Below are 26,082 nucleotides of genomic sequence, written 5' to 3'. Positions count from 1 at the left end.
CTTGTCAGCAGACAAAAATCTCAATGATGCAGTCGACCCCTAGCTCCAATATACCGAGAAAAAGGAAAAAAATCTATATGAATGAATCGCCGGTCGTATCGACGACAATGTGACAATTGACGCCGCTCATAAATTTATCAAGAATGACGTCGGCCCGAAGTGCAGCGGTCCATCGCGTCTTTCTCGGTCTCGGCGCGTCTCCCGTCCATTAATGATCAGGCGTATCAACTTTTGATGGCTTTTCCGCTCAACTCCAACGTCACCTCGTCATCAATCCAGCCATCTGATTTGAGGTCAGATCTATAAAATGGTTTTTGGAGATCTGAATGAACCGCCATTAAAGAAAAGACGATTTTTCGTTGACGAAGAGGATACACACCCGCCTTCTAACGAAGCTGCACCGGTTGCCACGAATCTCGACGCGTCTACGACTTCCTCTGCTGGCCCAGAGGGAAGTGATGTTCAACGGCAGCAACTCAACCGCATCCACTCGTTCTCGATCCTTCAGGAGTCTCGCGGAGAGAGCCCAGATTTAGGCTCTGAAGATCAGAAGGATAGCTTGCACAAGGAAGACGAACAAAAAAAGGGAACCGTTGATCATGAAATCCTCAACCACTCTACTTCAATACAAGCTCAGCCAGATCAACGAACTGACCAAGATCTGACAAACAAACATGGGGGACAACAAAGTGAGGAGAGGACAGTTTCCGAAACCCAAGGATTTCAGAGTTCAGGTGGATTCGACACTGCAACATTTGCTAGCATCATCGGAGAACACCTTTCCCCGGAATCAATTGAGAGAATTCGCAAAGCCTCTGGCGATGATCTGGAGCGGGCGGTTAACATCTACTTCGACGGGTCATGGAAGTCGTCGAACAGCAGTCTGGCTCAAGCTCCTCTGGCCTCTCGCCAACAAACACTCTCCACTCCTCGCACCTCAGTCAACGAACCGATTCCCCAGACAGTCGTTACAACGGTTAATCAAAAACCGAACCAAGCTCCATCGCGCCGCAGCCTTCCGCAATCTTCAAGATACATTGGTGCTTTCGGGGTCGGAGCCTGGGCTACGAGAAGCGGCGTTGGTCTACTCAAACATGGGGAGCATGTCAACGTTGAACGGGCGAGGTCTCAGCCGATATCAAAGCGTGGCCGGGGAGGCAAACTTATCACAAATCAGAAGGGGGATGTCCTGACTCGATTCACGAACAAATCCGGTCAAGAAATCGGAAGATTACCTCGAGAGACAGCCGAATGGGTTTCAACTTTGATTGACCAGAAGATCTGCAAATTTGAAGGTATTTGCGTTTTTGCGCCTGACAGGGTGCGGGTCAACGATACGATATATTTGCAATTATGTTGCTATCTGCGTAGAGAGGCGTTTCTGCCTCGGAATCTTTGGAATATGAGCGACGACAACCGGTCGACCGCATTATTCGAGGAGCAAGAAAGCGCCGAAGAGAAACAGCTTCGACTTCGTCAGGTGGCGCTTGTGAAGCTCTTTGATGAGATTGGTCTGCAACCCACAACTGTCAACGACATGACCAAAAAGCACAAAAAAGAAGGGCTACTCCGTGCCGCAGAGATTGCAGAACAATACGACAAGACGAAAAAAGAAGGCAAATCGAACGAATCGTCGGAAGACGAAGAATCCCCGGAGCTAGAAGAAGATCAGCTCGATACTCTATACAAGAAGGCGCAGTCCTTCGATTTTAATATGCCAGAGGCTCAACCTCCACCAAGCTTTGTGCTGAACCTGCGAAAATATCAGAGGCAAGCACTTCACTGGATGGTTGCGAAAGAGAAAGATAAGAAGTCTGGCAGAGAACTGTCCATGCACCCTCTGTGGGAGGAATACACGTGGCCAACCAAGGACGTTGATGACAGAGATTTGCCATCAGTCGAGGGATTGGCACATTTCTACGTTAATCCGTACTCAGGAGAGCTCAGTCTTGACTTCCCCGCACAGGAACAGCATTGTCTGGGTGGCATCCTGGCCGATGAAATGGGCTTGGGCAAAACCATTGAAATGCTGAGTCTCATACACTCGCATCGAAATGTCCCTCCGAGCCGGGAGGGTCCAAGCTCTTCCACTGAGCTGGTGAGGATGCCTAGCTCTTCCAGTGCCGTTCTGCCTGCTCCAAACACGACCCTTGTTGTGGCTCCAACCTCTCTCCTGTCCCAGTGGGAAAGCGAGGCGATGAAGGCGTCGGAACCGGGAACGATGAAGGTGCTGATGTATTATGGCGCCGACAAAACCGCCAATCTGCAAGAGCTCTGTTCTGCTGGCAATCCCGCTGCGCCTAACATTATAATCACCAGTTATGGCGTTGTACTGTCGGAATCCCGTCAGCTCGCAATGTTCAATTCCAATACTCAAGGTGGCTTGTTTTCTGTGGAGTTCTTCCGCGTCATCCTCGATGAAGCCCACGTCATTAAGAACCGACGCTCAAAGACGGCAAGGGCTTGTTACGAGCTGAGAGCGACACACCGATGGGTGCTCACTGGAACGCCTATCGTGAACCGCCTTGAGGACCTCTTTAGCTTGGTGCGATTTCTACAGGTTGAACCCTGGAACAACTTTTCGTTCTGGAAGACCTTCATCACCGTACCCTTTGAGTCCAAGGACTATGTTCGAGCGCTCAATGTCGTACAGACAGTCCTTGAGCCTTTGGTCCTCCGTCGGACGAAGTCAATGAAAACACCCGAGGGAGAGCCATTGGTGCCACTGCCACGACGGACCATTCATATTGTAGAAGTAGAGCTTTCCGAGCAAGAGCGCGAAATCTACGACTATATCTTCACCAGAGCTAAACGCACTTTCAACGACAACATCGAAGCCGGTACGCTCCTCAAGTCATTCTCGACAATCTTTGCTCAGATCCTCCGTCTCCGCCAGACTTGCTGCCATCCTATCCTCACGCGTAACAAGACCATTGTAGCAGATGAGGAAGATGCAGCAGCGACGGCTGATGCCGCTAACGAGCTGAAAGACGACATGGATCTGCAAGAGCTTATAGACCGCTTCTCAGCCAGTATGGAAAACGCGGATTCGGCTGAGGCACAAGACCCGGGCGCCAAATTCACTACCCATGCCCTGAGGCAGATTCAAACCGAATCCAGCGGAGAATGTCCCATTTGCTCGGAAGAACCCATGATCGATCCCGCTGTCACAGCATGTTGGCACAGCGCATGTAAGAAATGCTTGGAGGACTATATACGCCACCAAACAGACAAGGGCGTGCCGCCTCGGTGCTTTTCGTGTCGAGCACCAGTTACCTCGCGAGACATCTTCGAAGTGATCCGTCACCAATCGCCTAGTTCGACCCCTACAGAGACCGATCTCTACAGCAGTACCCCTGCTTGCAGTCCGCACCCAGCACCCCGAATCTCCCTGCGGCGCATCAACCCTCTCTCACCATCAGCACACACCTCCGCCAAGATTCACGCCCTGATCAACCACCTCAGCCGCGTCTCTGCAAACACAAAATCCGTCGTCTTCTCCCAATTCACTAGCTTCCTCGACCTGATCGGCCCGCAGCTCACCAAAGCCGGCATCTCATACGTCCGCCTAGACGGGACAATGCCGCAAAAGGCCCGAGCCGAGGTCCTAGCGGAGTTTAGCAGAACTGAGACCTTCGACCAGGAGGAAATAGACGAGGACGAAGGGCCCGACACGCCGCGGGTGAGTATCTCATCTAAAAACGGCCAGTCGTCAACCAAAAGCCCCACCGTGCTACTGATTAGTTTGCGCGCCGGCGGCGTCGGCCTCAATCTCACGGCTGCCAGTAACGTGTTCATGATGGATCCGTGGTGGAGCTTTGCGATTGAGGCTCAAGCGATTGATCGTGTGCATCGGATGGGCCAGCTGCGTGATGTCTCTGTGACGCGGTTTATCGTCAAGGACTCGATCGAGGGACGGATGTTACGGGTGCAGGAGCGCAAGATGAATATCGCCGGGTCGTTGGGCTTGCGGGTTGGTGGTGATGGATCAGAGGATGAGAAGAGGAAGGAGCGGATCGAGGAGTTGAAATTGTTGTTTGAGTAGTTGAATACCGTTGTTTGATACCACGGCAAAGTGCGGAGTGCATGTTGCTATCATATACCCCTTGATATTGCTCCCCGAGATTTGTTACGAAGGTTACGCTTTACTGCGAGGAATAGTTGCACGTAAATGACATTCAGAATAGTAGATCACAATCTCCAGCGCGATACGTTAAGCCGAAGCCCTACTCATAAATTAAACGACATCCAACCGAACCTCCAATCACTCAGGATCCCGATCTCAATGATTACCATGCTTGAACACCTTCCCCAGCCGCTCCTTCACGTGTCCCATCTTATGATGGTGATGCCCCGAATCACCCTTTTCATTCGTATCTTGGTCTACAAATCGTTAGCACATCTCACATGCACAGCCACGTAAAGGGCATATACTAACCAGTCCTCGTCTTCGACGGCTTCCCATCCATCTCCTTCTCGAACTCATACGCATCCCGAGGCGCAGGACCCTGCGGCCCCTTCAGCGCCTCGACGCTCACCTGCTGCGTAGTAGCAGGCGGGGCGCGCTCAACACCGCCAGGTACGCCGCCGTCCTCCTTCTGCTGCGAGCTGCTGTCGCCGTCGGGCATGGCCTGGGATCGTTGTTCCGGGGCAGGTTTCTCGGGTTCAGATTGAGTGGGTGCGTTGTTGTTGCTGCTGCTTGAGCTTCCTGTGCTGGTGGTAGTGTCGGCCGAGCTGGCGGTGGGATTCGACTGCTCTTGTGCGGGCGAGGGTTCGTCCACGGTTGGGTTGCCGGGACCGGATCCGGATTCTAGGTTGGTGTTGGGGGTTGTAGATTGCGACTGCGACTTTTCCTGTGCTGGTGTGGACGATGGCTGCGGAGCTACAGGGAGAGCGGTAGTGAGCCCTGCTCCGGCTCCGGCTCCGGGGCCCTGGTCCGAGGTGCTTTGGGCGGAACTGACATCCGTGGGCTTGGTTTCAATGGGTGTAATGGATTCGAGTGGCTCGGGGATGACGGCGGTGTTGTCTTGAGTTTGAGGGGCGCCGGGTTGTTCTGTGTGCAGTGTTAGCCGCTGATGTTTGAATAATAGCATACAATGCCACTTGAGGCGACGCTGCGACGACAACATGTCGTCATGAAAGTGCTCGGGACTCACCATCTCTGTTCCCAGCGTCGTATGGATCAGTGGGCGTTCCTCGACCCTGGACGCCGGAGACGGGCTCCTCGCCATGTTGAGTAACAGCTTCTGTGACTTGCTGTGGGCCGAAAGCGAGGTTTCGCAAGCCGTCTGCGGCATCGCGTACGGCCTTCTGTACAGACTCCATCTTCGAGCGTTGGGGTGATAGGACGGTGTACAGCAGGCAGTCAGGCAGTCTACCTATCAAAGACGAGGTCGGTAGGGTTCAATGTGGGTAGTTTATCTGTCAAGCACTGCCAAGATTGAGTGTAAGAGTGGTAGGCGCTTAATCATAAGAGCTGATTTCAGAATCAGTTGACGGTGGATGTCTTTAATAGATCGTAACTATGTTAACAGGTTAAGAAGGCAAGAGTAAGACGGTCTACGTCAGTGGAGCTGGTGGCTGTTGCAAAGTACAGGGATCACCAAAGTGACAGGTGCTGTAATCGCCGTCTTGCTGCTATTGGTCTTATCGATGATCTCAATTAGACGAAGCTATCAATTAATCCTTTTGCGGCCGACAGCCAGAGATACATACGTCGACGATCAACTGGGGGAATGGCATCATAGCTCTCTGATAGCTGGGATGGTTGACGTCATATCCACGTGATATCGTCACTACAACAGCAGCAGTCAAACAGGACAACGAGACCAGCCAAGAGTGGAGGGTTAATAACAGTATGGTACATGATAGGCTTAGGTATGGATGTCTCTGAATCTCCTTGATGGGTGTCTAATAATACTTGTATTAATGCCTGCACTCAACGTCATTTTATAGGATAAGCATACTGGCATCAATAGAGCAGTATGAACCGCAAAATGTATGACGACTGGTAGATAAATTCAACCCAGAGGAAGGATAGCAGCCTATCCTGAGTGAGCACCTTTTCCTATGTATGATCCATGAGGAAAACAACATGCAGCTAAAGTAGGCCCAAGCAAAGAGCACGGCTGATTGCAGGGGCGCCAGAATAAAACCAAAGTACATAAACTGATCAATAACAATAGGAAAAAGACAGAACCAAGTTCCACGTATCTCCAAGCAGTGATGCCTCACTTGGTCTTAGCTTCAGGGTTAAGAGGATGATCCGGGTCGTATCCGACACTCTTGACAATCCCCAAGCCCTTGGTTTTACCCTCCCGGAAAAGAACTCGATCGCCAGGGGCCAAGAATTCCGGACGTTGGATGAATCGGAAGGCGACAAGAGCTCGATCACCGGTTCGAATGAAGGGGCGGTCAATGTCGATGACCGAGCAAGTCTGACTTACTGCGCCGACGTGTAGCATTGCTTGATACCTCGGTTTGATTGTCGTAGCGTGCGAAAGAATGAGAACTGTTCCAAGTCAGCGAGAATTCTTATATGGACACCAGATAATAGAACGCACCCTCAGCGACAAATTCTCGGTAGACCTTGGGAGGCTGTTCCAATTTCTTGAGAACCACCATTCCCTTACGGACTTCTTTTCTACGAACACGCTTGAGAGCAAACGAGCCAGACTGTCCCGCAAAGCAAGCATTCACTTGGATCCGCTTGCGTTCAATCGACTTGATTGTAGTCGTGGTGAACTGGCCGAGAGAATCAGGGCCCACGAGCACCGAATCGCCAGCATGGATCACCCCGGACTTGGCCACTCCAGACACCACGGTTCCGACATGAGGGACAGAGAAGGTATCATTAATCAGGAATTCAAAGGGCGCTTCCGTGTTATATTGGCCCCGGTGCGGAAGAATGTTCAGGAATGTCCGTACGAGTTCCAGATTCTCACCGGTGACATTGGACACCTGGAAGATGGGGCAAATGCGTTGACTGACGAACTGAGTCGCGGTGTTGATGGTCTCCTCCATATCTTTCACAAATATGGGAATCTTCCGAGCACCAGGGGACTTGAGAATCTTGGTCAACTGAGAGACGGTCTCCTGCAGGATTTGCGGAGGGCAGATATCGATCTTGGTGATAATCACCATGACTGGCACATTCAGAGCCAAGGCAATGCCCAGATGCTCTTTGCTCATACCAATCAGACCGTTGTTGGCTGCAACCATCAGTAGACAGTAGTTGGGACTGCTGCTCAACATGCCGAAGACAGTAGTTCTCAAGTAGCGTTCATGACCGGCCAGATCGGAGAAAGAGATCACCTTCGCAGATCGCTTTCCTATCTCTTCCCAAGAAAGCTTGCGACCCTGCGAGCTGCCGACAATCTCGCCGTGGCTATCAAAGCCCATGATCTCCAATCCGACGGAGCTCGTCCGACCGCTCTCGACTTCATGTTTATGGCGGAACAGATTGATTCGCGCCCTGCCTCGCCCGTCATCGAGATTCCCCTTGACGAGGACCCCAAGCATGGTACTCTTCCCAGCGTCGACATTCCCAACAACCGCTATTCTAATCTCAGCCATCTCCTCCACAGTATCCGCAGGCTGGCGGATCAGGATCTTGCCCCAGGCACCCTTGATCCGGTCATTCTTGGTTTTCGACTCCTCCGGGCCTCCCACATTGCAGGTAAGTAGGACTCGACAATGCGCCGGGAGGGCCTCTGCCGCCTCTCGCAGACGCTGCAGGGCCGTATTCCACTGCTCAAGGTCAAAGCCCATGGAGTCGCCACCATCCTCGAGTCCTAAGTCGAAGATGGTTTCCCCATGGCCCTCGTCAATCCGGGCCTGCAGGATACTGCCCAGCAGCTGCAGACTGTCTTCTGCTTCGTCACCCGTACCAAGCAGCAGGTCTTTCAACTTGGCCGCCTTCGGGGTATCGGATAGAGTGAGTTGGTCAAGAATATCGAGTTCCGCGTGGTCCTCGGTGGCTTGGGCTACGCTCGCGGTCGAGTAGCCGCTATCACTCGGGGCAACCTGGGCCGAGCGATGCGACTGCTGCTTCTCTGCATATTCTGCAAATTCACTTAGGGCCTTGGCGGCGAATAATTAGCAGGAATTCAACGAGTCTTGTCACTAGATGACAAAGAATGGGAATCATACTATCTCGCCTCTCCGTCGCTCCTCGAGAGAGAGTTTGGGACCCTGTGGCATGGCCGGATTCAACAAAAGAAAAGATCAAAGTACAAAGCACAGAGCAAATAGAAAAATGGAAATCTAATGGAGAATTTTGAAAGCTGTACTTGTTCAATCGGTCAAAAGATGAAGTCGCCTGTGGCGCATTCAGACACGTATTCGTATTATCATAATTCCACTATGAATGTTCGAGGCAGGCAGCGTGTGAGGACTTCACCAGGACGTAGCAAAGATCAGACGCAAGCAATCAATCATATATAGGATCAAGTGAAGTGTCACGAAACAGGACAGCAGGGTGGGTTGAGTCAGGCAAGTGGAAAAGAATGCGCTTGGTTGCGGGAACTGGGGAAGCTTTATCGATAGCGAGTCATCGCCGCCTCGGGGACCACGAGGAGTCCTTCGACTGAGTCACGGCGCTGCACCACATGAAGGCTGTGTCATAAGGCATATTTTCTATTGAATTCATCTAGCCATATTATTGGTGGATCGAAATCTATTTCCAGACATTCAAGCGATATAGTGACCGCTACTTTCATGAGGCTCTTCATTAAGGTTATGACATAAGTCCCTGTATATCCTGTCCCATAATGTTTCCGACTTTTCACCCTGTGATGAATGGTGCAAATTGCTCTGTCCGTGTGCAGAGAATACTGAAGAGATACCTAATGGCCATCGTCTGGTTCAGTGTCTGTAGTCGCCACCCAAAATATAGCAGCAGGGATCTACATTGCCCTATACCGCTGTATATTCCATCAGGTGAACTGCATGTCGTGGCCAAGCCTCCTAATCTGATGTATCGCAATATCACGCCTGTGGAGAGATCAAAACAACTGAGTCACCTGCGTAGAAAAGTTCCGGATCAGTATGGCGGTCGAATATCGAGGCTATGGTTTTATTTCGAGCTCACCTCGTACAAAGAGCATCTCCTCTTGCTTCTTTATTGTCTGTATTCGCCGACCGAAATGTTAGCTCATGTCCTCATCAATTGAACGCGATCACAAGCCTATCGGCCATCTGATGGGTAGTCGTACTCGGATGGTCTCCTCTTCATTCTCATCCTCCTCGACCACGTAGATGGTCTCCTCGACATCACCCAGCACAAGATTGCAGTGGCTATCGTAGGCCTGCAAGAATCCCATGTCAGATCCAGCCTTGCGCAAAAATGCGACCGGCACTCAGATCAACTCACGTGTAGACGACCCTTGAGCTCGCGATCGCCGCGGAGCTTCACGAAGACGATCTCATCGAGCGAGAGGCGGACCAGATCCAAAGGTTCGGAGACAGATCCAGCGCCAGTATCCTCGGTGTCGGCCATGTCTAGACAGCTAGGTAAGGCCGATAATAAAGCTACCACCGCAAAGAGGCTAGCTTGCAATTGGTGATGGTTGTGGACGACAGTAGATAGGTATGCCGCAGTCTGAGAGTAGGTAAAATCCGCGGGCACAGACAATTGCAGGGATTCCACGCCAAGAGTGCAGCGGCCAACCAGAAGAGGGGATTGAGTGCCTTGAGGCCTTACCCCATGCATTTCCCCTCACATTGCACAAAACGCCCTGCATTGTCGCGACTGAAAGAGTGTCCTTTCCTGACATTCTTTCGTTTCTTCATCTCTCATCTTCTCTAAAATCTTTCAATTTCATCAGGATAAATTGCTGCAAAATCCGGCTCCATGAAACCGCCTTGATGTTACCGAACTATACCGTCTCACGTGGTCTGCTCTTCATGTCTCGATCCATTATCGGCCGCTACGGGCGCTCTTATGGGTCCTCCCGACTGACAGGCTCCGCTCCCAGGCCCACGCCTTGCCAGACACGGTCCCTGGCAACCCATCCAGCGTCATTCGTCGATGCTAAGTATCCAGCACATTTGGAGCAGCATCATCTCGATCATCACCAGGATGATCAGAGACCTCCCGGTTATCACCGGGAGCTTGCACCGCTATTGTCCCGTTTTCATGCAATCAGATCTACGCAGAGCACAGTCGTGTCACCGGGTGACCATGCTGATGCACGGAAGGAAGTACCAAATGGGCTCGAAAATGAATTCTTCTCGATTGTCGGAGATGGTCAACCGGAACTGGTCATGAACGCGTTACTCGATCCCAAATTTGAAGTCGTGGTTGGATCGTTACCTGAGAGCACCTTTGTAGAAGCCTTTCGCTTGCTGTCTCCTGCCTACTTCACTGATCCTTTTCGAGATATTTATCGCGCGTTGCATCCAGCTGCCGTAGCAGTCAAAGGTTACCCGCAATTGGACAGGATCTTCGATAAATTTGCTTGCAGTCTTGCCTCGATCGTCTCGATCAGACGGTCGGCGGGTCACAGACTGGGACTGGCAGAGTACACCCATCTCCTGGACTGTGCGCGGTCTACCGGAGATGCGCTGATGGCCGACCATGTATGGCATGCCATGCGTCAGGACGATGTTATCCCCGATTTGCATTGCTACAATTACTACATGGAAGCCAAGGTTTGGGATGGGGCCTACACTGGCCGGGAGAAGTATCATCTGCGATTAACGCCGTTCGCTTACCGTAAGCGACGCTTCGAGGAACCAAACTTGGGATGGAGAGGCTATGGGACTGGCCGCCGCAGTGTCCGCAAGGAGGTCATGAGGATTCTGACCGAGATGACGGAAGAAGGCACTGCGGGCGACGAGGGTACTTATGTGAATGTGATTATAGCCGCTTCCAGGGTTGGATTCACGGCAACAATGAAGCACGTGTTGAAGACGGTTTGGAACGTCGACATTGACGCCCTGGCGGCGCTGGGAGACTCACCGAACCTTCCGCGCCCCAAGAAATACGATCGTTCATCACCTCTGTATCCAAGTAGTCGCCTCTTGTTCGCTGTCGCACACGCCTTTGGCATCAACAACGACATTCCCGGAGCCATGCGGGCAGTCAGCTTCATATCCACCTCCTACGACATTCCGGTCCCAGAAAGGGTCTGGCAAGAGCTACTCGAGCGGTCCTTCGTTCTTTCTCGCCCTCGTTTCGGTAAGGATGCCAGGCGCAATAGTAAGGGAAAGGTTCCATATGAGTTCCTGACGGCCCTGGGCCAAGCCATGAAGTCGGAGCCTTTCCATGTCCAGCCCACCATGGAGATGTATCAATTCCTGGCCAAGACAGCGTGGGATCAGGACAAGCTATCAGATTTCAAGCAGTACATGGAGTCAGCATACGCGATTCTCGAAGAGACCCGACGCAAACGCCGAACTGCCCGAGCGATCATCGAAAGCTACCTTGGTCCACCGCAATTGGAGGCGACAGCTTCAGACCCCCGGGAGCCGCCGTGGGTCGATCCCGAACTGCTCCAGTCTCGAGCATTCACCGAGGCAGTGCATACATACGACGTGCTTCGCACGCACACTGCCCAGCAGACGATCATCATGGAACGCCTTGCGAGACTTCTCCTCATACACCCTCGCTGGGTCGGCCGCGACAATCCTGCCTGGGAGCGTCAACTCCTTCCCCGCGTGATCGAAGAGTGGCAAGACTTCCTCCCCGAGTCGGTTTTGTTCCAGATCAGCAGCGGGGACGTCCATGTCCACGGAGAAACTTACTGGGGTGACCGCCTGCTCAACACACACAGGAGGATACCAGTGCGCCGGCCGACCGTCGATAACGGCCTGGTTCTCGACGAAGACGCCAGGGAACTCGACGACGACTTCTTCTGGGCGTGCTACCCTGCTGCCTTGCGATATACGAACTTCCCTGCTGTTGAGCGGTTGTTCTCGAGAGTGCCGAAACGGCTTGCCAACCCAGTGAGACGGAGACCTGCCTTAGAAGAAGCAGTTGAAGCCGACGCGGTGGAGGGCCGGGCTGGAGCTATGCCTCAGGCTGTGGAAGCGGAACACCCCTCGCAGAGACCGCTTGGGTGGAGTGCGGACGACGAGGATATCTTTGATCCCACGACTAATCCTCTCGCTGTAGCTTGAGTGACCTTTCGTGTTGACGGCGCCTTTCTTGTACAATCCATTCCGACCCGGGCCATGTGGATGTTCTGTCCTTCTGCTGCAGACGCTTGTTAGATACCCCGTTCAGAGCACATGTATTTTGTGTTCCGCCTGAACATCACCGTTACCAGACTTCTCATGTCAGCGTCCATTTTATTCTCTTGTCAAGTAATGTTCTTACATCTGTTCATCTCATTCCCATTTGTGCAAATGTACAATTAAATACAATCGAAATCGACCTCCCACAACAGAGATCGTGCACAGTCATACCCTCACCCTCCTTAAATCATTAACCACCATATACCTCCCCAGCGTAATCCACCCATACCGAAACCAGACCATTTGGCTCTTATGCGCCTTGACCATCGCCGCCTGCGCGCGGATATACTCATCCACCGCACTGATGAACAGCAGTTTACCCGGCATATCATCCTTCCCGCCCTTGGCCGCTCCGGAAAAGATCGACCCCAGCGCCCCGCTCGCCATCGTCCACGGCGCATCCAACACCCCAATATACTTCCGTAGGATATTCGTCGTGGCAAGCGTGTACAGCGTCACGGGACACGTATACCCTGCCTTATCCTTCATTAGGGTCCGGAGGAAATGCACAGCGCCGTGGTACAGCGAGCGGTGGTTGGGGTGGTTGCTGATACCGTCTTTGTCGAAGGTGATCAAGACGTCGATGGTTGCGGTTGGGGCGCCTGTTGTTCCAGTCCCTCGTTTCCTGGCTGCGGATGACTGCGACTGCGAGGCAAGATCGGGGGCGAAGGCGGACGCGAGCAACGAGGACACGTCGCTCTCGGACCAGGTGGCTGTCATGCTATCTGGAAACCGGGCGGGGTCGTCGACGATGAAGACGTCGGACTCGGCGCGGAGGCCGAGGTGTTTGGCGCTTTGCTGGAGCTCCTTTTTGCGGATGTGGCCGAGGCCGTCGGCGTCTCCTAGGGATCTGGGTTAGGGTGTTGACTTTGGAGAGGCGCGGGGGGAGCGTAGCGTACCGCTGCTCAGACAGAGGATTTTCACATGGTTCCCCAGCTCTGGTTTGGTCAATGCCAGTACCGTGGGGGAGAAGAACATTGCCTCATCATCCGGGTGGGCGATTAGCAGGCATATCCGTTTGTTGAAGAGACGGGGGAAGTTGCGCGCAAAGGGGGACGAGCTGGTTGAGGAGAGAGTCCAGAAGAGGAAGATGGCGGAGAGGGTCAGACCCCATGTCACCAGCGACGTGGTGAGCATGGTAAGGAGGATTTGAGGAGACTGCAGCTCTGCAAATATTCAGTTATGCGCAAGATCAATTGACTTGCCCCGCAATCTGAGGTTCAATTGATGTAATGCAAAGCTGTCAGTGTCAGTTTAGGTGGTTGCGGATTGCAGGTGGGGATTCCGCATCATCCACTCCACCGGTCCGTCTCAGCTTCTGATGGTTTGTCTGCTATCATCAGCAATGACAATTGAAGCATATGAACTCGATGACACGAGCTGATATTCCACAAGGGCGAGAGTCGACCGCCCAATGGCAAATAGACACGGTGGCATAAAGAAAAGGGGTAGCGATCTGGCTCTTGGAACTCCAGATACGCTCCCCTGGCGATCTGCGGATAAGGTCACGTGGTTGTATGACATTGGCCTCTTGACGTCTTCAGATACAAGGTGAGTGTCTCTGTGCAGTGGATACTGGCTTTACTCTACATGTGCGATATACCTGCCAGTCTTAGCTGCGCATTGAGAGCTTGTTCCATTCCTGATAGCGTAGAATGGCACCTAATTGATCCGAGGACACTGAGTTTTTAAGACTGGGATGCAGCTTGCATGATTTCCATAAGATATATAAGTAAACGCAGACCTACGATCACCGTCATCTTCAGAGACTGAAAAGGACATAATAACGAGTTGCCGATTCCTAATTGAGATCCGAAGTGCATATAGACCTCGTCTCCGACATAATGACATAAGTATCAAAATTGCCAAATAATGAGGAAGACAATGGTAGAAATGACACGATATTAGACAATTTTCTGATCGAAATTGCCCATACTCCAGCTAATGGCATGATCTTAGCGTAATGTGCTGAGGCCCTTCATCAGGTAATCGCTTTGTCATACGGCGTACCGACGAGACTTTCGAGAGGCCATCGGCGTCCTCCGCCAATGGAGCTGCAGAAGGAAAGTTGATGGTTCCAAGTCAGGGTCAACAAGACGGTCCTGTCCGCATCTAACCACGGTCCAGATTCGTCTGATGATTGATGAATTGAGTGATTTACGGCGCACGGGGCAGATTTGAAAAGAAATTAGTCTACCGTATGGTGTGAAAAATCAGTTGAAAATAAACGAAACTGAGGCACTTGTGGGAAAAGACCAATAAGAAGGTCCGGTTGGACCTAGTGATGCGCGATGAAAAATTTCCGAGGAACCGGGTGAGAACCGGAATCCACTCGGTTAGTCCAAGTCGTGCAAATGGAATCCACCACCAAGCGAAATCCGGGCAGTATCCGATTAAACACCTTGAGAATGGCTGTCGGAGTTTCCCGCGGGGAGTTGTAAACTGCGAAGAGGTTGTCCAAAGGTAGATGCGTCGGGATTAGCACTCCATTGGTATGAAATATGGACCTGAACCGAACTTGTTGTGAATGCGGTTATAAATGATATAGAAGACAACGAAGGCGTATCTCCTATAGTGGTTATGATTTGATGGCACTTGTATCAGAATAAGTAACTAATTGTATGGTATCACTTGAAGTTTCAGACCATGATGGCAATATGCCTCAGTCCTAGCTGTCACTCTCGACTTCCAGAAAGGGCAACTCCTGCGCCGGACCGGCCTCCATACAATATCTCCATCGGATCTTGACTATATCAGCTAGTGAACGCACCAGGATGACTAAAATCAGCATCGGCATCAATAATGGTACTGTAGATCAGCCCCGATGACATGAACCACATTGCCGTGAGCAATCCGACAAGATGGCATGATTGAGTCGGGGTATGATGGTATCACTCGGAATGAAGATCCTGAGCCGACTTCAAAGCTTTTGCGACTCGGGACGAGTGATCAGTCAGCCTTCAGCAAGTGTTTAGCCGGAATTCAGATGAAACTAAGCAGATCTTTTTCGCTTTTTGAGTCATAAACCCTGATTACATTGACAGTAAAATCGACCGAGAAGGACGATGACTTCCAATGGGGATGGTGAAGAGGAATCTGTTAGGTAATTGGTATGGCGGCGATGCACGGCCATTCGTCAGGGAAGAGTTTTCCCTTGCAGATGGAGAGCGCACAGAGCAGGGCTTGACCGTTGACAGTTAGGTTGTCTAGACCAAGCTGGTGATAGACTTTTGATATCTTCAAAAACAGTCTCTGATGAATCTGAGAATCGGGTTTCAATCCCAACTCACGAGACAATGTGGAAAGATGATAACAAGATGATGGGTTAGTGTCCGCCCCCTAGTAAGAGACTGAGAAAAGCAAAAAAAGAACCAGATGATGCGATCCCCCGCAAAATCTTGAATTGCATACAGTGCGGGGAAATCCGATTTGGACCTCCGCGGACATCGGTGGGATATCAGATACTTAGCCTAGAATGGATGTTACAAGGAAAAGTGACAATAGTACTCCGTAGTAGAAAAAAAAACATCGCCTTTCACAATCTGGAGACTTCTTCCACTCTATTTCTCTGGAATTGGGCCACTCGTTTCGAATTCTCCCTTTGGACCTCTGGTTTCTAGAACTGGAAAGATGTGGAACCTCACCGAGCCGTTCCCAAGCGCAAGGAAAATTCTGTAAAAACTTTTTCATTTTTTCCTGAGCGCTAAGCTTAACGCGGTCTAGATCGGGTAGATTCGTCTAGCGACTTCGCTCCATTCTCTGGATGTTGCCCCTCTTGGGTGCGTAGTCCCAGAGGATCTCCAATTAGCGTTACGCCTTGTCGAACTGTATTGTATTGTAACCCGGTGTATCGTTGCCGGTCATTGCTGGTAAGAGGAAACCTTACGCTAGACCGCCTCCGGGAGCCCAAACTAAGCTACTCCTATTCCTCCGTACCTCTTGCACTTTGGTACAAAGACTCAGCCTCGAGAATCCGCCAGAGCACTGAATGACGCCACGTGATGGTTCGATGACGGCAGCTGACCTTCACCACTGCATTTTGCGCCGTGCTAAAAAAGCTCCCCTGGTCAGGCGCTTACATTTTGGCTTGGACTCGGTCTATTCGGGCCTGGTGGACGGATAATCGGCCTGCTACAAAGCACATCATCAGGAGTCATATGCTTCTCTTCGTGTTGTCGATTTGTGGTTAGTCCAAAGGGTCCAGTGCAGTTAGCTGTTCATATTGCGCCTTAACGACTTGCGTGTTTGTTGTCGTGGCAGTTCTGATTCCAGACACATACTGGACCAATTGTGTTGGAAATTGCTGAGCGTCGATGTCTAGACCGTCCTGACTTAGCCATTGCAGCCTTGGTTCAGTTATGACAATTGCACATTGTCTTGAGTACCTTCTAGTCCATATGTCTAGAGGAGTATCCTCATACGCGTAGTCTTCCACAAGGTTATCAAGATCTACCATGGTCCGGCTACCGACTTATTTGGTCTAGCGGATTGAAGCCACTTGACCGTATTTCCGGTTTGATAACCGCCAGCCCATCAACGGCATTGTGACTCATTACGCATGGGACTCGTCTGCTATGTTTACTCTGCAGACATGGTCGTGGCGTGTAGATGGACACAGAGGAAAGCATCCATGAATTCCCAGACGCACCATGGAATCTGCATCCACGGTGTCGTTGCAGATTTGTGGGGTATGTACCTTGGCTAGGGCAAATATATACCAATGATTTTGAGCGTATGGTTGAACGTTGGAGTCACATGGGAGATGCGAGACAATGGATCACCGATCTTTGTGTTTACAAGTCGTCCGCTACATAGAGCCTAGACAGGAGTCCGAGAGTCGATGATCAGGGAACTGATGACCAAGCCGGAGTACTTGCGTGAAGAGGATCGCCTGATGATTGTTAGAGATTCTCCGTGGAACTCAGTCAACATTCAATATGCTGAAAACGGTCCCGCTATGAGTAAGACCTGTAGTTGAATAATAATAGTAAACATCTAGACAAGTTCGTGATGTAATCTTCTAGGGTCACCGACCACACCACTTACTACTATTGAAGTGAAGAGCCTCAGGCCACAAGTCAACTGCGGCCCTGAGACAAAAACTTTTTTTAGCTCGGCGAACTGGCGGTACTGTAATATTGTCATGTATGGTAAAGCGTATGGTAAGCTCCACTATGACGCTTTTTTCTGCCGCGACCCATTAGGTTGTGCCTTCCTTGGGCGATGTGACGGAGGCATGGAGGGGCCCATCCAGGAAAAAAAAAATAGAAAATTCAGAAAAAAAAAGGCGTCACAAAGCAATTTATGGTACCTGTTGTTACATGCGAAGTGGGAACCTCCTAGAAAAATCTTAATAGAAAGGGTTGTATATCCATTTTCTGACTCCGAGCTAATAAAATCAAGGCTGTCTCTTTCATTCAAAGGGAGCTGGTCGCCCACTATCCTCGTCTTCTATTGTTGCTCTACAACTCTTGCCTCTCACATCATACATCCTTCACACTCCAAGCTATCATACAAGCTATAGTTCAATTGCAATATTGTCATGTTGTGGATTGCCATCCTCGCCTCTCAACTTCCACAAACTGAAATCTGAGTTGATATCACAGACAAATAGCAACAGTACTGGACCAACGCGAGCTTCCAAAGTCTGAGCTTGATCTCCAGTATAGGCGCATCTGCCTGCCTGTGACACTACCCCCCTTCAGCTGGTCTAAATCAGCAGAGAACGATTCACCATGCCTGGCCGTCTCCTTTCCAGTTTTGTTCGGCCCGCTGCTCTCCATTCCTCTCTCCTCTCACACTCGAATTCCTCATCAACCTCATCCGTCAACGAGATTACTACCACTACCGTGGCTCCCAAGAAGCCCCATGCGCATACTGATCGAGCGAGGTCTCCAGAGCGTCGCCTGTCCTTTAATATGGACCACCTGATTCATCCTCACAGAGACCACAGCAAGGAAAAGAAGCGCACTCATGGAAGATCAGCGCGCTCAAAGGAGCGTTCCGGTAGGGAGGATATCACCGCCGCTGCCGCCAAGCTGGACGTCATCGTCGAATCTCCACCCCTCGTCTGCTACGGAAACCCTGCAAACTCGACTGGCGCGTTATTTTCTGGACGTTTGAGGATCACAGTCTCAGAGCAAGCCAACACAGTCACCCTGGACAAGTTCGATATGAAGCTGCTCACCAAGATTACTACCAAGAAGCCTGTGTCGCGGGAATGCCCCAACTGCGCATCACGGACCGAGGAATTGACCAGCTGGAACTTCCTCACGGAATCGCTCATCCTCAAGCAGGGGGAGCATGATTTCCCCTTCAGTTATTTGTTCCCCGGTCATTTGCCTGCGTCCTGCAACGGTTCGCTGGGTCAGGTTGAGTACTACCTTTCTGCGCGCGCACACGATACCAACGGCGAGGAGTACACCTACAGAATGCCGTTGCACATCAAGCGCGCCATACTGCCGGGCAACGACAAGTCATCCATCCGCATCTTCCCGCCGACAAACCTCACCGGCCGCATCGTACTTCCATCTGTCGTTCATCCCATTGGCACTTTCCCAGTTCAGATGACATTGAGCGGTGTCGTGGATAAGGGCGAAGAGACCCAGACCCGTTGGCGTTTGCGCAAAATGATGTGGCGTATTGAGGAGCATCAGAAGATTGTCTCGACAGCCTGCGCCAAGCACGCTCACAAGATCGGTGGCGAAGGGAAGGGTGTCCTGCACCAAGAGACTCGCATTATCGGCCATAACGAAGAAAAGGATGGCTGGAAGACGGATTTCGACACCGCAGGCGGCGAGATCAGCATGCAGTTCGAGGCCAGCATCAACCCTACCTGCAACCCAGTGTGTGACCTGGAGGTTCCCAATGGCCTTGAGGTCAAGCACAACCTGGTGATTGAGTTGATCGTCGCTGAGGAGTTCTGTCCCAACCGCAACACACGCTCGATCACACCTACTGGCGCCGCACGGGTGCTCCGTATGCAGTTCCACTTGCACGTCACTGAAAGAAGCGGGCTTGGCATCAGCTGGGATGAGGAGATGCCTCCTGTGTACGAGGACGTGCCAGCAAGCCCTCCTGGATACACTATGCTCGATGGCAACAGCATCATGGAGGACTATCGTGGATCTCCTCTGTCCCTCCCCGACTATGAAGAGCTAGGACGGATGGAGTCTCTGAATCTGGACAGCGACTCAGCTGGCTCTGTCCGTGGGCGGAGTCGACTCACCACCGAAGACCTGACTGCAGAGCCAATTGAATCAGGAAGCCGGAGCCGCGGTTTATCTGCTGATTCCCGTGCATCCGGACATTGAGTGTCTTCAAATCTGATTTGTCGTCCTTTGCTATTCTCATGGATCCATTATCGGTCCATTCAGCCTCATGACGTTACGAACACTTACGAACGGAATGATTTACTTAATCCCTTCATGAAGGAAATGGGCAAACCAATACAATAAACGGGAAAGGGAGTTTCGAGCAATATTTGCGTTATGACGCTTTTTCTTATATCTTAATGGCCCTATGTGGCATGCCTACTACTGGTGGTTTTTGGCAACAAAAAAAAGTTTTCATCGATGGATTCGCATGATACCCACGTCTCATTTGGCGTTTGCTTTGTTCTTTGTCTTTTCCAACAATCATGACGACCACGTGCAAATGTACATAATCTAATCTATTGCTCTAAGTTTGCTTGCTACTGCTGTCTCTGTGCCTGTAGACTTCTGCAATTCGTAGGGATGAACAACAGTAGCGTGATGTCTGCGGCAGGTACAGCAGACTACATCCCATAACTTGACTGTATCACCTCCCTTGATCGTCGGGGAATTACAGACTTGTAACCCTTACAGCTATCCATGTCTAGACCACACCTGGTTAAAGGCACGCAAGCAGTGAAGCTACCGGATGACCCAAGTTTGTATGTCCAACGTAACCATCGATATTCATATATTCATAGTCAGGTGAGCTGACTCTAAGCCAGGAACATCCGATCCGATATCTGCATCTGCTATATAACAGCAGCCAAAAGCAAGCCTCAGGTTTTCCCTACCATCCTAAACTCCATGCGTACGCCTATGCACTAAAGAAACAAACATCGGTTGATAACAAGCAATTGATACAAGCAAGAGGAACGATGATTCATCATGAATCGAAAATAGGCCCAAAGGCGGGTATCCCCGCGCTTTCCAAGTCGAAGACGACCCTCTTCGTGACGACGGGGTTGCTGATGACGCAGACGGCCTCGGCTTCGAATTCGGAGTATAACCTCCGGATGATGGGGAGCATATCTACTCTCCCGGATTGATTTGTCTCGATGATCACGGGGTCGTCATCCAGCTTCTTTACGAGGTTGAAGACATCCCGGCCGTATGTTCTGAGCGGGGAACGGGTTTGCCATACCACCCGGAGAGCGGGACGATTTTCATCGCCAAGGAAGGAGAGGCAGGGACCGATGCCTGAGCCCGTTGTGACGACGATAACACGCTTGAAGACCCGCATGGCGTACGCGAAGCCGTAGATGAGAACACCGCGTTTCCAGATGTGTTTTGGGGGGCATTTTATGCGGGCGCTGGTCCAGTCGCCTGCTCTTGAGACCAGGCATGAGAAGCTCGCTCCGTCGGGGTCAGGGAAGGTGGCAAAGCCGTGCCAGTCTTGCAAGGGGTGCGTGGCTAGCTGGATGCCCTTGCCGAAGGTGGTGCTTGTGTGGTTCATGTGCAGCCTGACCGCGTGCGGGGAAAGAGTTTCCCCAACGACGGGAACTTTGCGGAGGAGTAGCCACGGGTGGATGATAGCGAGGACCGTAATCACGAGAAACCAGAAAGCTGGGAGATGGAGAAGGAAGGTCCCCAGAGGTTGGTTGGCGGCGCGACTGGCCTCGCCGGAAAAGACGAGCAGGAGGATGACGAAGAGGACCACCACGACCCAAGCGGAGAAGCGATGTGTAAGCTCGAAATAGTCGTGCTTCTTCATGCGGAAGGCCGGGTGGGCGACGAGGATGATGGCGAGCAGTAAGGCTAGGATGATATACGAGAGGACCACAGGCAGGATTGAGAAGGCGGCGTTGCCCGCTTCGGCTGGAGACCAGTACTCCTTCGACATCAGGCCAACGAAGCCTGCATACCAGAGGAAAGAAGCGATGCCGCACCCACTGTGGACCCCACCATAGTGGTACACTTTGGCCGCGATGCGACGCAGCCGCAACGGCGCGGACCGCGGAATCGAGCAGACAATGACAAAAATGGCATTGACCACCAGCGGCTGGCGGGCCAGGCCACAGGCAAGCACGTTGGCCGCCGTGGCGTTCACCAGGGCCAGCAGCTTTCGGTCCGCCGTCATGACGGCAATGAAGACAGCCAGGTTGGCGAGGAAAACTAGGGAGAAGAGACGCCGGTAGATGTCGAGGGCGGTGTATCGGATGGACGAGATGAAGGCGTGTCTCTTCTTGCGGGCACCGCCCTGCGCTTCAAGGTCAACTTCCTTCGACGAGCCATTTTTCTCGGCGAGGATTTTGGCAATCTCCTTCTCGACGTCGACCAGTGTGACGTTGCTGGGATTTGATGAGTGAGACCTGCACTTGGCAGGGGGAGGTATTGAGATTTCACTCTTCTCTGACAACGACATGTTGCTTGTGTGAAATGAAGACATGGATGGAAGGATGCGGAGGATGCCAGCACCGGTGGTATAGAGGTATGAACAGTGAAGGCCACACTTGATAGCAACACACACGGTAGTATGACGGCACCCTGCGCCTTTTGAGTCCTGACTCGCCATGACATCTACCCAGATGGGGCCATTGCCCGAACTGTGCGCCTACATTAGACAATCGAATAGTCTCTAGACCATTCGTAAAGTTCGTGACATCCGCTACGGCACTGTGCCGCATGCATGGACCTCGGCAAGCTTCCGTCAAGAGACTGAGCTTTTTTTGTTTTGGCCATCTACCATGGTCTGAGGATGTGATACCACCGTACGGAGCTCCGTTCCGCATCACTAGTCACCTCCAAGGGCTGTACCAATGGGCAGCCCCAGGCCGCATCACGACGCCCTTGCCTCAGCTCCTCTTTTCCCAAAAGTGGTATATCAGGGAACCAATGACAATGGCACAGGGAGGGGAACCCGCCCCATCTGGTGACGAATTGGGTGAACCGCGGGCTGCATCAGGCGCAGCTTAGGAAGAGAGATATCAGACTTGAGTGGCTCATGCAGCCCGGTCAAGGTTGCATGAAGAATCCTGGTCAGAAAACAGGGCGCCAGTAAGGAACGTGAGTATCAAGTGGCGTTCGCATGGTCCACCGGTCAAGCCCGTCCAAGGATCAGAAATTACCAAGATAATGGATTCGAACCGCTCATCGGACAGGCGGAGTTGCCAGGCGACGCAGGATCTTGCAGATCCCTTGACAGGTTCGTCAAATACGCGAACTTGCGGATCTCAGCGCACAGATGCTTACTCCAAAGATCACTGGCAGAGAGACATTGGTGGAATCACTTCATCACATTCCCAATGGGCGGGCTGGCTGGCCGGGCTGGGTATAGCGGTGGGTTGTAGCCCGTGGGTGGTGGGTACGGTGATAGTGGCACGAATTTGGAACGAGCCAAAGTCACTTTGTTGAGCCGTCTATTCACATCGAGACTCAATGGGAGCAGATCCTGCACGGATATCCGGGATCTGATCGACCGGACGTCAGGCTGACATGGATCACGGATCTGAACAAGCATGGCGTGGGAGGGGTGTCCTGTGGAATGTAGATCATCCCTTGATGGCTTTCTGCAACTACGGAGTAGTTTCCCAAAACTCAACAAGAGCGATGGAATGACTGGTGGACGCAGCCGAGGTCACTACTAAGGATTCCAGAACGGGGAGGAGAAGACCGAGATAGCGTTGGGGTTCAGCTGGAGAAGGGGAGTGACTTGTGGACTAGGGACACTAAGGACAGGGAATACAGCAAGAAAAAAGTGGATACAAGGGATTGCCAGAATGCTAAGAAATGACGGTGACGGACCGGCTGAAAGGGAAATTGGAGTCGATTAGATGAAGATGAAGTTGCTAGAGTGATGGAGTGATGTGAGATGGGGGGGGAAAAAGAGGCCACTCGTGCGCAGAGATTGGCTCGATAAAGTTATGGAGTCACAGGACGATCGCAGAACACTCCAGCTGGGTCTGAACATGTTCGTCTGAATATCAACACTACGGCGACTAAGACCACTGGATACCTTGCTGGTAACTAGTAACTACCAAGAACAGACATTAGTCCAGATATCTATTACTCTATGACTCTTTTTTTTTAAATTTTTTTCCTTTTCACTGACCCACCCCGCTCCGATCTGAATGCTGAACTGAGTGTGTTCATTCGCTGCAGCTTCTCACAAGCGTCGGTCCGAGGACGATCAGCGAGGCGCTGATCTGGAAAGTCTCGTCCAGGTGATTTGATTATTCTAATCAGCAGCCGGGATTATCAATCTAGTTTCGATGTTTTAGACTAAGCTCGAGGCTGATACCGACGGTGTTTGGGGGTTTGCGCCACGCCTGCTGGCAATTCCAAATCATGGAGATCTCGCGTCTAGGAAATTGGAATTATCGCATAGGATCACTTCATCGTGACAACTACCTAAAGATTTGAAATAGAAGATTCAAAATGCAAATGGCAAGCTATTTATCACTGCGTCTCCCCATGGAGCAAAGGGATAGATTCTTTTTCGCATCTTCATCAGACTTGCTTTGCCGGCTCTATAAGCGAAGACGCCCCCAGATTCACCACCCCCTACTACGGAGTAGCTCCTATACATTTATTTCTCCTACTCTTTTTGCTTTTCTTGTCTAATACTTGGAGAAGATGGGACTCTGGGAACGATCTTCGGCAATTCCCGGGCCAGGAGCTCGCAGTCCAAGCAGTCCCAGTCCTGAGGCTCACCATGTATACACCGACTTGTTGACCTTTTGCTTCGACGGCCCCAACCAGTATGACCAGCGACGACCGATCTTCATAGACGCCCAAGTCCCCTCGCGTTCACTCAATGCCAGTCAGTTTCGGCTGCTGGTACGAACACTCATAGCCGGACTCAAGGCTCATCATGTGCAGCGCGGAGACTGCGTATTGGTCCATTTGGGGAATTCTGTACGGAGTCCTGCAAAACCCACTCTGCTCTGCTCTCTCTCACCGAGTTTTACGCCTCCTTCCGGTTTTGTACTTTGTTGGAACTTTAGCTTTGTTCTTTCTGCATTCTTTTGCGGCGGACTAATGTACTAATGATTTCTCATGCATGCAGATCATATACCCCGCACTGTTTTTCGCTATCATCGGCGCTGGCGGTGTGTTCATGGGCTCCAATTCTCGCAGCCAACCTCAAGAACTCGAGCATATCCTGCAATTGGCAGATCCGAAGCTGATCATTACGTCGCGCGATGCGCTCCCCAACGTTCTCAGCGTCTCCGCCGCCCGTGGAATGCTCTCGAGCCAGGTGTGTTTGCTGGATGAATACGCTCCCAACCATATCGCCCAATTGCTGTTGTCGGGCCCGCTGGCCTTGATTCCTGACAACGACGCTGTGTATCTGAATTTCGCGCAACTGCTCAGCTATGGGGAGAACGACTGGGTGCGGTTCAATGACCCGGCGATCGCAAAGTCGACGCCGGCCGCCATGTTCTCCACCAGCGGGACGGGCGGCCTGCCCAAGGGAGCCCTGCTTTCGCATCACGCAATCGTATCACATCACCTCAGCATCAACTATGATGTCCCCTACGTAGTTACTCGGCTCATCTCCCTGCCGATGTTCCATCTGTTCGGGTCGCTCTGGACGCACATCTTCCCCATCCGCTACGGCCAGCCGCTCTTCGTCCTCCCGCGCTTCGAGCTGACTCAGTATGTCGCCGCCATTTACCACTACCAGATCACGGAGACCTATATGGTCCCCGCCATGATCCACGTTTTCAATCGCAGTGCTCCCCCGATCGCAGATTACATGGGGACGCTGCGGTACGTCGGCGTGGCGGGTGCGCCCATCGACGGCCCTTCAATGGAGCAGTTCCAGCGGCTGCTGCACCCGCACGCCCGCGCGACTCAGCTCTGGGGCATGACTGAGGTCGGGGTCGTGTTCCAGACGCGATACGGCGAGCACGGGAACCCCGGAAGTATCGGACGTCTGTTACCTGGATACGAAGTGCGACTGGTCGGTCAGGACGGGAACGTGGTGCAGGGGGAGTCTCGACCGGGGGAGCTGTATGTGCGCGGGGCCGGGGTGTTGATGAGCTACAAGGGCCGCAACGACGCCAAAGATGCATATGGCTGGTTCCGGACGGGTGATGTGGCCTATGTCCAGAACGGGCAGTACTTTATCGTCGGACGAACCAAGGAACTCATCAAAGTGCGAGGGTAAGTTTACTCGCTTCTTTTAGTGCGGCTAGTTAGTGCTGACCGGGAAATAGATGGCAAGTTGCGCCCGCTGAACTCGAAGCGGTTCTCCTCAAACACCCCGGCATCGAAGACGCCGCCGTCACAGGCGTCACCTCCAAAGACGGCAGCACAGAATTGCCCCGCGCCTTCGTGGTGAGGGCCAAGGGACCGGCTGCAAATCGGCTGACAGCGGAAGAAGTCTACCAGTTTGCACGCCGTCAACTGGCCAGCTACAAGGCGCTAGACGGGGGGATAGTCTTTGTGGAGGAAATCCCCCGCACGGCCAGCGGGAAAATCCAGCGCTTCAAGCTCTCGCAGATGAACACGTACCGCGACATGGTATCCAGTCTGCTGGCGCGATTCAAGGGAGCCGCTAGTGGACTGGGGGGGTTGGGGTTGGTGCACAAGGGCCGTGTTGCCGTGTAGTTCACACTACGGTACCAGTCACTTTTTTTTT

At 52.1% G+C, this 26,082-nt stretch overlaps 8 protein-coding genes across 8 annotated transcripts; 4 read left to right on the top strand and 4 right to left on the bottom strand.

The window, feature by feature from the left end:
- Window positions 1–307: 307 nt before the first annotated feature.
- On the top strand, window positions 308–4,045 carry ALT_7058 (DEAD/DEAH box helicase; the record flags this gene model as incomplete). The annotated part of the gene is made up of 1 exon (XM_033558399.2): window positions 308–4,045. The coding sequence occupies one exon, from the start codon at window positions 308–310 to the stop codon at window positions 4,043–4,045; it is 3,738 nt and encodes a 1,245-aa protein (XP_033414290.2).
- A 237-nt stretch (window positions 4,046–4,282) lies between these two features.
- ALT_7057 (uncharacterized protein) lies at window positions 4,283–5,325 on the bottom strand (the record flags this gene model as incomplete). The annotated part of the gene is made up of 3 exons (XM_033558398.2): window positions 4,283–4,383; window positions 4,439–5,053; window positions 5,157–5,325. The coding sequence occupies 3 exons, from the start codon at window positions 5,323–5,325 to the stop codon at window positions 4,283–4,285; spliced, it is 885 nt and encodes a 294-aa protein (XP_033414289.2).
- A 905-nt stretch (window positions 5,326–6,230) lies between these two features.
- On the bottom strand, window positions 6,231–9,499 carry ALT_7056 (putative GTP binding protein (GTPBP1); the record flags this gene model as incomplete). Its single annotated transcript, XM_089600174.1, has 4 exons — window positions 6,231–6,511; window positions 6,564–8,082; window positions 9,216–9,308; window positions 9,374–9,499. 4 exons carry the CDS (start codon window positions 9,497–9,499, stop codon window positions 6,231–6,233), a joined length of 2,019 nt encoding a protein of 672 aa, XP_089455636.1.
- A 368-nt stretch (window positions 9,500–9,867) lies between these two features.
- On the top strand, window positions 9,868–12,123 carry ALT_7055 (uncharacterized protein; the record flags this gene model as incomplete). Its single annotated transcript, XM_033558395.2, has 1 exon — window positions 9,868–12,123. One exon carries the CDS (start codon window positions 9,868–9,870, stop codon window positions 12,121–12,123), a length of 2,256 nt encoding a protein of 751 aa, XP_033414286.2.
- An 89-nt stretch (window positions 12,124–12,212) lies between these two features.
- ALT_7054 (PIG-L family deacetylase) lies at window positions 12,213–13,377 on the bottom strand (the record flags this gene model as incomplete). Its single annotated transcript, XM_033558394.2, has 3 exons — window positions 12,213–12,252; window positions 12,470–13,082; window positions 13,140–13,377. The coding sequence occupies 3 exons, from the start codon at window positions 13,375–13,377 to the stop codon at window positions 12,213–12,215; spliced, it is 891 nt and encodes a 296-aa protein (XP_033414285.2).
- A 4,598-nt stretch (window positions 13,378–17,975) lies between these two features.
- On the top strand, window positions 17,976–19,553 carry ALT_7053 (alpha-arrestin; the record flags this gene model as incomplete). The annotated part of the gene is made up of 1 exon (XM_033558393.2): window positions 17,976–19,553. The coding sequence occupies one exon, from the start codon at window positions 17,976–17,978 to the stop codon at window positions 19,551–19,553; it is 1,578 nt and encodes a 525-aa protein (XP_033414284.2).
- Window positions 19,554–20,379: 826 nt separating this feature from the next.
- On the bottom strand, window positions 20,380–21,858 carry ALT_7052 (integral membrane protein TmpA; the record flags this gene model as incomplete). Its single annotated transcript, XM_033558392.1, has 1 exon — window positions 20,380–21,858. The coding sequence occupies one exon, from the start codon at window positions 21,856–21,858 to the stop codon at window positions 20,380–20,382; it is 1,479 nt and encodes a 492-aa protein (XP_033414283.1).
- Window positions 21,859–24,068: 2,210 nt separating this feature from the next.
- Window positions 24,069–26,051, top strand: afeA (adenylate-forming enzyme AfeA; the record flags this gene model as incomplete). Its single annotated transcript, XM_089600173.1, has 3 exons — window positions 24,069–24,272; window positions 24,502–25,604; window positions 25,658–26,051. 3 exons carry the CDS (start codon window positions 24,069–24,071, stop codon window positions 26,049–26,051), a joined length of 1,701 nt encoding a protein of 566 aa, XP_089455635.1.
- Window positions 26,052–26,082: the final 31 nt, after the last annotated feature.

Source organism: Aspergillus lentulus, assembly GCF_001445615.1.
Source record: "Aspergillus lentulus DNA, contig: Alt12, strain: IFM 54703, whole genome shotgun sequence".
Classification (NCBI taxonomy): Eukaryota; Fungi; Ascomycota; class Eurotiomycetes; order Eurotiales; family Aspergillaceae; genus Aspergillus; species Aspergillus lentulus.
This window is presented reverse-complemented; position numbering and strand designations above follow the sequence as displayed.